At 31.7% G+C, this 12,239-nt stretch overlaps 1 protein-coding gene across 2 annotated transcripts; it reads right to left on the bottom strand.

Annotated features, from left to right (window-relative positions):
• Positions 1-3,785: 3,785 nt before the first annotated feature.
• On the bottom strand, positions 3,786-8,132 carry LOC129956448 (uncharacterized). Of its 2 annotated transcripts, none has more exons than XM_056068330.1 (4): positions 8,024-8,132; positions 7,126-7,193; positions 4,834-6,773; positions 3,786-4,137 (listed from the first exon to the last, which is right to left on the bottom strand). In XM_056068330.1, the coding sequence occupies exons 3-4, from the start codon at positions 5,430-5,432 to the stop codon at positions 3,981-3,983; spliced, it is 756 nt and encodes a 251-aa protein (XP_055924305.1). In that variant the 5' UTR covers positions 5,433-6,773; positions 7,126-7,193; positions 8,024-8,132; the 3' UTR covers positions 3,786-3,980. Both variants share the same exon structure in this region; 1 of them encodes a protein (XP_055924305.1).
• Positions 8,133-12,239: the final 4,107 nt, after the last annotated feature.

Raw genomic sequence — 12,239 nt, 5'->3', positions numbered from 1 at the left:
GCGTATTTGTGTACTATAAAAAGTTCTAAACCTCAAAATGCATGGATTATCCCCTAGGAAATAAGATGTCCGGCTAAATAGGCGCCATGTGGCTGGGGTGAGTGTTCCCATTTTTATATGTGCTGATAGTGCGTGCAATTACCTGCATTTTGATATTAATATTATGTATATGTGCAAAATAGTTTATTTTTTTGTGAATTTTTAAATTTGTGTTTTCGCGTGAGCAGACGGTTGTTTACGTTTCTACCTCTGACTTTACAACCTCTCACCCCCCCCCCCCAAAATTCTATTTTTCAGCTCAATCTTTTTATCACAATAAGAGGGTACATTTCTTAGAAGAATGACGTTTAAATTTTAAAAATACGATTAACGGTTGCCGAGATATAAATTTTTTACTAAAAGTTACCCTCCATAAAAAGGCACAATATTTTGGTACTTTTTACTAAGTACCATTTCAATATTTAATTACTTCCAAATTAAAAAAGCCAACCCCCTGAACCCCTTTAAGAAGCACCACTTAACCCTTTGATCACCAAATTAAGACTAGAGCCGCTCCCGTACTGGCTCTAGTAAATAGCTCCTACTAAAACTTAGCCCCCCTAAATTTTTAATATAATATGTAAACCCATCAATGACCCTCCCAACCCGAAAAATCAAATCAATAGCTCTTTCATTTAAAGTTTTATTCAAATTTTCATATAAAAGGCCGCCCAAAAACATAGTGGATAATGTATAACAACGTAAAAACCCAATAACTCAGCTTTAAATTAACCTTCCTCCCCCGAATTTTAAACACAAACCCTCTGACAGCATGCCTTTCTTTCCCCCAAGCCCACAAATAGCTGTTATAAAATGAAATTTTTTTCTTTTTAAATCTAATAATTAAACATAGTCAATTAAAACCCACAAGTCTCTATAAATGCCGGAACCCCTGAGTACCTTAGAAGGGCAGAACCACCAACCTTCTCTATAGAGGAATAAGGTAGCTACTCCGCTCTAGTTGGACTTTCCAAAAAATTTTTTAGCCCCCCTTAATTTTTAACTCAAACTCTTCAAACTTATATTTAATATGTAAACCCCTCAATGACCCTCCTAACTCGAAAAATCAAATTGATAGCCCCCCCAGCTTTAATTTCGCGAGTTCGCAAATTGTACAGACTAAGTCAATGGCAAAGGGTACCGACGTGCTCTGATTGGTTTAAGCCTTGGCATTTTTTTGGCAATGTTTTGCACTCATAATAGTGTAGTTATCGCTTATTTGGCTCACACCTTGTACCTTTTATTAGTTTTATAGAAGATACGAGTGAATATCAACCCGATCTAATTTTTGTTAATATAATTGTTTTCTCTAAATATTTGTTTTTAATGAAACATTATTTCAAACCAAATAGAAAACTATTTCAATCGTGAAAAACGTTTCTATTTCTAATTTATGAAACTAGTAATACAAGTAACTAATGTTATTAATGCACAGAAGTATAAAAACTATATGAACGGAATTATTCAACATATGATGCAGCAATTGAATTATTCTTATTTTGCTATGATTTTCGTGCCTTTATTAGATAATTTATGCAGTCATTGAAACTTGTCGCTGAACGTTTGTTACTTTCACATCAACTACATATGGGGATATGATTACTTAATGCCCAAAACGTATAAATATGTAAGCTTTAACGGAAAATGTGATTTCATAGCTAATTTTTTTAGTTATATCAAAATAATATTAAGAAGAAACACACACAAAAAAATATTTTTAATAAATTGTAACTTTTATATTTCTTGAATTTAGATTTCAGGATTTGATCTTTTCAGCTGTATATGTGTTCCAGATTAATATTACATGTAAACCGTAAAAAATAGAGGGGGGGGGGATAATTTTACATATTTTATTTATTTTTATAAAAATATATTTCAGAGTAATAAATAATATTAAGAAATTTAATATAATTTTCAAAACTTTTATTAATTATTCCAAAATTTTTATTAAGAGATGTTAAAAAGAATTGTTTTAATATTTATTTTGCAATAACTAAAGTCATATATCCCCAACTCCATTTGAAAACAATTTCTTTGGACATTCAAACAATTAAAATTTTATAAACATGTGTCTTTAGTATTTGTGACTTAAATATATTAGTTAAGTTCTTACAATATTTTTTCTATTTCCACAAGCGAATACAGTTTGAATTTTATCTAGAGCAAATAATATATCTTCATTCCCTCAACAATGAAAACAGTTTAATAAAGTTACAAAAAATGGCATTAAAGTCATTGCTATGTACTTTAAACTGAAAAATAATATTTTTATTTTTTAGGAACTTTTTTAAAAACTCTTTGCAATTGGAAATTTTCTTATATTTTGCAATTTATTAATTTCAGTTGGAGTAATAGTAGATACTAACTATCAAAACAAAATAGATTTAGTACAGATTTTACTGTTCACATAAATTATTTTATTGAAAAAACATATGCTGACTTTAAACATGAATATTCTAAATACTTAGTCTATTTTTGCCTCCTTAGTGAACTATATTTATGGAGTATATCTATAAACCTCAAAATGAAAAACTTATTTAGGACATGATCTCTTTTTACAAATAAATTAAAACATTCATTATAGTTTGAAGACTTTTGTACTCATTTATGTTTTTAAAAATGATTTTTTTTTTCTTGTATTTCTCAGTAAAAATAATTCATATGTATAAAATGTTGATGGTAGACTTGCTTTTTAATATCTCATAATAATAGCATAATACTGATTATTTTTACAATTCTTAGAATGAAAGATTTTGTGGATTAGGAATACATTTTTCCTAATGCTTTTTCTCTCTTTATTTAATTGATAGATTTATAAATGATATAGAAATACAGGTTTACAGAAGATACTAAAAACTTCATATATTTCTTTTTCTTATATTTGCAATTTTAAAAAAATTAATATTCTCGATATTCTAATATAAAATGTTCTTATCATTTTTAAGTTCAGGCACTGTGTTAAATCCCTTCTTCACTTCACTTCTCATCCGTTGGCATGACTAGTCAATTTAATTATATGGATAAAAAAAATTCTAACCAATTACATTAAATAGATTTTTAATCATAAATATCTAGTGTTTTATATTTTAAATAAGTACAAACTATGTTTTATGTAAATAACTACTTCAATTTTCAGCCGGAAAGGAAGATGCAAATCCTTTGAGGCTATGTGCTTCTTCATGCTTTTTAATCCCTAGGAACTAATTTTTCAACTTCTATTTTTTATGATAAAAATTAGTCTCTTTTTTTCTTCTTATATTTGTTTCTTCTATACACTGCTTAAAATCATGTACTTTGAAAACAATTTATTCCAGAAGTTTAAAGTATTGCAGAAAATAATAAAAACTAAGGAAAAGAAAGTGCAGGAGAAGAATGAGTAAGTTTGTGAATGAGTTCAATGCATAGGAGTAAGTTTTAGAATGCACATGTAAACAATTATTTCAATTAACAGCTCAAGTTTGATTTTATGAAAAGTTTGATATATATGAATACATATAGCATCAATAAAAAAATTCAGGACTCTTTGGTTTCAAAGGTATGTTTTATTCATCTTCTAAAAATGTTTCAATATACAACAGAGCAACTTGTAAATACTTTTTCAACTTCTTTAATTTTTAATATATAATAAGCTGAAAAATATTTAACATATAACAATTTCATGGAAGTGCTATTTAATACCATAATAGCATTAAAATTTTATATCATTAATACCAATTATTTCAACACCATACAAATCCTGTTAAAATTTTCTAATACATTTTTAAAGCATGTATAAAAAATAAAAAAAACCAAGGAACATATTTTTTTAAAGCATGATAGTAATAAAATAAATATAAATTAATTTGGAAGAGATACATTCTTTTCAACACAATGCGTCAAACTATGTTTTGTTTTTCGATGTTTTTTCGGTAACTCAGAGAATATTCCGTAAGTATGTTCTTTTAGGGCAGGTGGTAATGCTCGTTTAACTGGCCTTCCACCAACTTGAGTTTTCCTACCAGAATAGATTTTCTTCTTGCAATTGCTGTAGGTTCAATAGGAATTTGATTGCCTCTCCTTCTGCTGCACTTCAAAATTCTGCTTGAGTAGTTAAGGTTTCTAAAAGGAAGGGAAAACAAAAGAAGAAATCTAAGTAAATTTCTGCCAACTTCATCATACAACCGAAGAGTTTAGTGGAAGAAAGTCCTGCATGACATTTTAATAAATTAAAGAAATTTAGCTTTAGAATGTATAAAAATACAAGAAAGCTACTTACAAAACCCCTTTTCATACTGAAACTCTCTTTTTAAATTTTCTATAGAATAATATCCTACCATATTATAAATGATGAATGTAGATGTTTTTAAAATTGCTATTTGACACTTTCTTTCACTAAACTCTTTAAATGTGGTGTAAAAAAAGTTGTTAGTATTAACCCATAACATAAACATTAATTATACTTTAGAGAACATTAAAATAAAATTAATAAAAACCCATACACTGTTTAGCTAAAATTTTAATAATACATTTTTAGATTCTTGTATTGAATGTATATTGTAGTAAATCTATCACTCTTTCAGTTTCAATTTTTACAGCAATAAAAATTAAAAGAAAAACATCAAACAATTAAGAAATCTAAAGCTAAACACACTTCAAAACTGAATTAAAAAAAAGTTTAGTCTTTAAAAATAATAAAATTAATTTGCTACAATATAATATAAATATTAAATTGTTACACATTAAATCTTATTTTCTATCTTGTGAATTTTCCAATGTAAACTTAACAAGCCTACAAAAATAAGTTTAAAAAAGTACCTTCCAAAGTTATGCAAGGTAAACACCAATCCAGTTTCTGTTTTTCCGAACTTGTTAACATGCTTCACCATTTTTTTTATTGCTGGCTTAAAAACATCAGGATTATTTTTGTAACCGGATTTAATCCGATTAATTATATCATCAAATTTTTGTAAATAATCACCATCATCATCATCTGTTTCACTGTCTGAGTTTTGACATGTAGCTGCAATGGGCTGTGAAGTAGTGTTTATAGTTGGTAGAATCATGTTGTTCTCATTGCAAGGCCGTGAAAATGTGTCAATATCTCTAGGTGAAAGCGTGTCATTTGAAGAATGTTTAAGTGTATTATTATTAAATTGTGAAAGTATATCGTTAGATGAATGTGGAAGTACCGTAGAAGAAATTTGTGGTTGTAGAGCATCATCAGATTGAGAAGAAGGAAAATTGTGTGATGGGTTAAAACTTAAAGGTAGCAAGAGGGTGCTATTTGAATCCAATTTTTTTCCAGTAGCCACTTCATACATTAATTTTCTACTTTCTAGAGAATAGACAAATGTTGATTGTTTATTTTGTTTCAGAATTACAGCACTTAAATGCTTGCAAAGCTTTCCATTCATGCCAACAAAGCAAGTACAAATGGAACTTTCCAAATCAACAAAATGTTGATCAATTTCAAAACAAGTGTTATCTTTATTTGGTGATCTGATGTTCTGAATTATTCCTTTATCATCAGGCAAAAACCTTTTTACTAATTTTTTGTTACAACGACCAAATTAAAATCTAAATATCTACTATGTAGATACTTTTCAAATTTTGTGACAATGAAGTCCAATAATTGAACTAAGCTAAATGCTTTCACTCGTCCAAGTATGGTCTCTTTTAAAACTTTGAACAAACTTTCAACATAGTTTGTTGTATTGTTTCCCCTGGTTAAAAGCATTTTTCTATGACAAGTGCACCATAAATGCTTTTTGGAGAACAACTTGCTCAAATATATGATGAACTTGTCATATTTCCTGACTGTGCTATTCTCCAACATATTTTGAAGCAACTCTTTCAGTTGCATTTCAGTTTCTGCATACATCAGTGATTTAAAGGAAAAATATAATTCTTGATGGTGCTCTTTTAGAATTTTATTTTCACTGTTCATAAGCCATCGCCACACTGCTTTTAGCACATGAAACTGACAGAGTAAGTAAGTAGAATTTGGCCATATTTCACTCAGAACTTCTCTTTCCTTCAGATCATCATCTGCCATTACAATCAGTGGCCCATTTTGCAATAAACAGCATTTCTCAGGGAAACACTCACAAAGAAGTTTCACTCCTTCACGAAAAATATTAGTTTCTTCTGCATTTGTGATGATGCAGCCAATAGGTATTCCACCAGCTACACCTGGAGAAATAAAAAAATAAACACGATGATTTAATCTGTCCATGTGGCCAGATGCATCAAGCATTATCATTTCTTGAACGTTGCTAAGTAAATCTATACTTTGCTTCATTATCGGCGTCACTACAGCAATCGCCAAACTGTTCTTTACTTTTGAAAAAGCAGCTTTACAGAATGGCTGTTGATTGTATGAGGAAATATATTTTTCAACTTCCCTGTCAATATCGCTTTCTCTTCGAGATCCATAGATTTTCCTAAATTCATTATTTAGCAAGTGATTTACGACAGATAATGAAGGTAGCTTAGAACTGTCCATGCATGCTTCTGCATAATCTTCATTACTCTGAAGCTCTAATTCCATTTGCAACATCTGTCTTGCAGTAGCTGCAGTATGTCCTAATTCAAACAATTCTATCAGACGCTTTTGCGTTAGGTTTGATAATGGCCTGAACTTTTTAACAGCAGCACTGTCAAGCAAATGATTATGAGAGTACAGAAACTCGCATAATGCAGGAAACTCTATAACTTATGGGAGTGGATCTTTGTGTTTTGGCAGTGAAAAATACCTGTAATCAAAATAATTTGAATATTTTACCATGGATATATTAAACATCTAAAATAAAAGCAAAGAAAATTTAAGCTTTCCAAAATATGATAATTCATAATAATATTAGAAATAAAAAATTATTATTGAAAATATAAGAAATAATTATTGATACTGAAAAATAAATAAGTAAATGAAGATATTAGGTATTGACACATATAAAGAAAAATGTAATCTATTTTTTAAATTAGTTTTATAAGTATGTAAGCGACAAATAAATCCAACAATCACACTAAATAAAAGTATATGATTATATATTATTATATATATTATTTGTTATTATTATTAATCAAATTTAAATAATTAAAACTTACCTTTGAATAGTAATTTTAAGAACTGCAGGGCATCCAGTATTTTTACTTTCTTTCACATGTTTTGATACCTGTAAAAATAATCTTTATATAATTATCAATAATGAGAGCACTGTGCCGATGAATTTCAGTAGAAGAGAATAAATATTATTTATAAAGCTATGAAGTACTGCTTTAAAAATTTTAAATAATAATAAACCAATCTAGTCTTTATTTTTTATTTGAACAATATTTAAAATGTGTTTAAAGATCATAAATTTATTAAAATTATAAAAAAAATCAATATTTTATTTCAATTCTTAACCCTTTATTGGGTGCAACTGGCCTATCAGGTACAGCTTTTAAATTCAAGTCAAATTAGTGCCAGAACTGAAATTTTTTTCTTAACATAAAATACGATCTTATTCATGGAATGTGTGTTATAAAGATCACAAATCACACACACACACACAAAAACAGATTTTTTTCGTTTATCAAACTGGTCAGAAGATTGAAAAGAGAATAAAAAGAACAGATATTTCCATACTAGGAAAATACATATAAACTATGCAATATTTGCTAAATGCTTTGTAACAAGGCAGCCAAAAATATCAGTCTTGCCTTAAGCAAAATGAACTTTTAGATCACACCTTAGTTAAAAATATATGTCAATATATAGTACAGAGTATGGAAGCTCTAAAACTTAGTAAAACAATTTAACAAAACATGTATAATATAAATACTTATTATTATGGAATTTGATACAATTAAATATATTTGTAGCTAAACAGATATAAATATGTCTCTTGCCACATGCTAAATAAACGTTAAATCTAAACTTGTCATTATATAAATGATAAAACATAAAGTGTCTAAAATAACACACATAATGCATTTGAAGTAGTAAAATATTAGTTATTACCTGTTGCACATTGTGCTGGCATCTAAAGTCACCTTTATAAGCATTAAGGCGCCCAGTTGATTTATGTGTTCTCTGAACACGCCAAACTGTTTCTGATATGTGTTACAGAAATGCAAGAAATAAGTATTCAAAAGAAATGTATAAACTATTTATATATTTATAAATCTTTATATTAAGTTAATAACAAATATCAAGATTAATAATTAGATTGTTAATAACTATATGAATCTAAATATCTTAAATATAGCACATTTCCAGATAAACATCCTATGGTAATAATTTGAATACAAAATTAAAAAATAAATATCTCCTTGTGTTATTTTATTTTACATGAATATTCAATAAGAATTATAATGATTTCTATTCTGTTTAATGTCATCTAAATATCTTAATAAATATAGTTTATTTGCATATAAATATTTTATGGTAATGATTTTAACATGAAAATTTAATTAAAAAAGTGGCCGATCATTTCCCATAAAATAAAAGCTTGATTTTCAAGTCTTATTTTAATAATACTTCACAGAAAAATTGCTACCTGTGCTGATTCTTTATTTACAAGATCAGAAATGGGAAAAATAGCTCTATTCTCATCAATCTCAATTATTTTATAATTGTATTTCTCTGGAAGATTTAATTTCTCCATTTTGAAAAATGGCAGGCAAAAAAGTACGTACAACTAAACAACAATGCAACAGGGTTGCTACAGCATAGAAAGTCTGTGCGAAAGAAATCGACCAATCAGAGCACGTCGGTATCCTTTGCCATAGACTTAGTCTGTACAATTTGCGAACTCGCTTGAAGCAATAGGGGAAAACGCAGGTCCCTCGTACGCAGGACTCAGCACGGTATTTTGTGGGCGCACGAGCCCCAGTCGCCTTTGCCATTTCCATTTCAGGTGAAATAAATACAGGAACTCAACCCAACTTTAAAAAGGTAATAAGTCTTGAGAATATAGGTAAAAGTAGATAATTCTGATGGAACAATCAAAGGATCAGGAACACTCCCAGCAATCACCTAAAGTCAGAGACACGATCTCCCTTTTGGAAAGTGACCACAACACTCCGAGACAAAGGAGATCCTCCTCCTCCATCTCCAACACCTCTTCAATAGTCTCAATGATCTCCAGCGGGACCCAGATGGAAGCTCACTGCACAACTGCCCAGCTATTAAAGAAACTCCGAGACATCATCAACGGAGGAACCACCACCAACACTCAGGGCAAACCCAAATATAGGGCTTACCTGAAGGCCGACATAGCCAATAAAGCTAATAAGATACTTGACAACCTAGAATACAGAATAGAAACTCTCGAGGCTAAAACACAAGAATCTCCCCCGCCCAACCAAAAGGAGACAAAGGAATCCGGGACCAACACAACAGAAACGGGAAATTCAGGAGCCATCAACTATAGCCCACCACCACAGGCCGACGACCGTACAATATACGCAGCAATTGCGAAAAAACAAACATCCACGAAGCCACAAGCCCTTCTGCTATACCCAAACGAGGCAACAAAAAAAACCGGAGGACATAAAAGAACTACTAAAGAAAGAAGTAGCACATCCCGGGATTAGGATAAAAGAAGTGCGCAATATTAAAAACGGTGTCGCTGTCATATGCGACAACTCAGAGGCCATAGCCCAACTGGAGACCGAACTAAAAAACTCCACAGCCCTAAATAAGAACATCCAAATAAAACAGCCAGCTAAAAGACACCCCAGCATCATCATCTACAATCTACCAGATGAAATAACCCCTGAGGAAGTTAACGAGGCCCTCAAAACAGGAGCTGGGATCACAGAGGATCTGAAGTTAAGGTTTAAGTTGTCAGGGCGCTGTTGTTGTTGTTGGGTTTAATGGCGCAAAAGCCAATTTTGGCCATACTGCGCCAAGCATATGGTTCAATTTCATCCCATATAGTATGTGATTAAAGTTTAAAAAATGGATTTTTTTTTTTTTAAGTCGCAATGAATGCATGAAATTTAAATGTAACAATGATTACTAATTTACAATAAAATTAATTTTTTATAGTTGAGAAAAAAAAATGAAATATTTTAAAAGCTCAGTAGTATACAGAGGAATATAGCAATAAATGTCAGATACAAGTAAAAAAATTGATAGATTTTAAAAATTTAAAAATATTTTGATGGTATGTTTCACCCACCAGGTCTTGCATGTTAAGATCTGACGAGTGGAAGAAGTAACGACGATGAACTTCAAAATTAGGACAGACAATCAAAACATGTTGAATGCTTATTTCAATATGACATTTGGAGCATATTGGTGCCCTTTCACCAAAAAGGAGATGGCGGTGAGTATATCGAGTATGCCCTATACGGAGGCGAGTCATTTTGACATCATCCTCACGTTGTCGTAAAGTAGGCCATAAACCAACTGTGGGCTTGATGAAATGCAACTTATTGTGGATCTGCAGATCCCATGCCATCTGCCATTTAGAAAAGATATGTCGTACAAGGGACCGCTTAGCATCACAATATGGAAGAGATTGTGTTAAAAATAGTGTTGCAGATTTAGCTGCAAAATCTGCCCTTTCATTACCTGAAATACCTGCATGCCCTGGGATCCAACAAAAAAGTATTTTGAAACCCTTGTTTTCTAGGAGTCTTAGTGTGCACAAAATTTGTAAGGCAACTGGATGCGCCTGATATTGATAATGGGAGAGTGTCTCCAAAGCACTCAGACTGTCAGTATAAATTATAAAATTACGCTCAGAAAGTGGCAAGATTTCCCGAAGAGCACAGAAAATTGCCACCAACTCAGCCGTGAAAACGGAACAAGAGTTATGTAGGCGATAGCTTAGAGTATCAGATGGAATTATGATGCCGCAACCGACATACCCATCTGATCGGGAACCATCTGTAAAGATTGGTGTGAAAGAAGAATACTGACAGCGATGATAAAGAAAAAGCTGCTGATAAACAACAGAAGAAGTGGAGGACTTATCAAAACCTGCAAATGGATTCAGAAATGAAAAGCATGGGACATCCCAAGGCGGAAAGCAAAAAGAATCAACAGTCGTGATAGTGACATTTGAAAGGTCCGAATCATGCATGAGCAATTTTGCTCTCTCATTGAATGGAAGAACATGTGAGGGGCGGGCATCATATAGTCTGCGAAGACCAATGGGAAGATTCATATGACAAATAGGGTGATTAGGGACAGATCTTGTGCGGTAATAGTATAAAATAGATAACTTGAAACGCCTTAAAGAGAGAGAGGGTTGATGGCAAATAACATACAGGCTCTCTACTGGAGAAGTGCGAAATGCTCCTGAACAGATTCTTAGAGCAGTGTGGTGTACGGTATCCAATTGCCGCAAAGCCGTAGAGCGTGCAGACCCATACACCATGCAGGCATAATCAATGCGAGAAAGTACAACTGCTTGATAAATTCGTAGTAGGGAGGTTCTATCGGCACCCCAAGATGTTTTAGACAGAACTTTTAGAATATTTAGCGATTTCTCACACTTCTGTCGTAGGCTTAAGATGTGAGGAAGGAAAGTGAGCTTTCGGTCAAAAATCACTCCCAAAAACCGAATTTCATTCACCACTGGAATTGAAATATTGCGAATATGAATATTCGGATCAAGGTGTACATTTCTTTTCCTGCAAAAATGGACGCATTTGCTCTTCTCCGGAGAGATAGTGTGCCCGTTCTTGTCGCACCAATCTACCACTTTATTAACGGCATTTTGCAATTGCCGTTCTATTAAATTCATATTGCTGCCTTGGCATGAGATCTGCAAGTCATCAACATAAAGTGATCCATGAACAGATGAAGGTAAAAGAGTTAAAATTTGATTAAGATGAACAATAAAAAGAGTGACACTGAGGACACTTCCCTGAGGAACTCCCTCAGCTTGGATAAAATTAGATGAATAAGTGTTGCCAACGCGAACTCTGAAAGTCCGATGAGATAAAAAGTTTTGTAAAAATATGGGGAGGTTTCCCCTAAAACCCAAGTTAAAAATTGTAGAAAGTATGCCAAAGCGCCAAGCACGGTCGTACGCCTTCTCAATATCAAGGAATATGGAGATAAGGTGGTTCCTCCTAACAAATGCGTTGCGTATCTGGGTTTCCAGTAGAATTAGGTTGTCAAAAGTAGACCGACCTCTACGGAAACCACTCTGCAACGAGGATATGCATCCGTTTTTCTCCAATTCGAATATCAGACGGGCATTGACCATGCGCTC

This window comes from Argiope bruennichi, chromosome 11 (genome assembly GCF_947563725.1).
Source record: "Argiope bruennichi chromosome 11, qqArgBrue1.1, whole genome shotgun sequence".
NCBI classification, from domain to species: Eukaryota; Metazoa; Arthropoda; class Arachnida; order Araneae; family Araneidae; genus Argiope; species Argiope bruennichi.
This window is presented reverse-complemented; position numbering and strand designations above follow the sequence as displayed.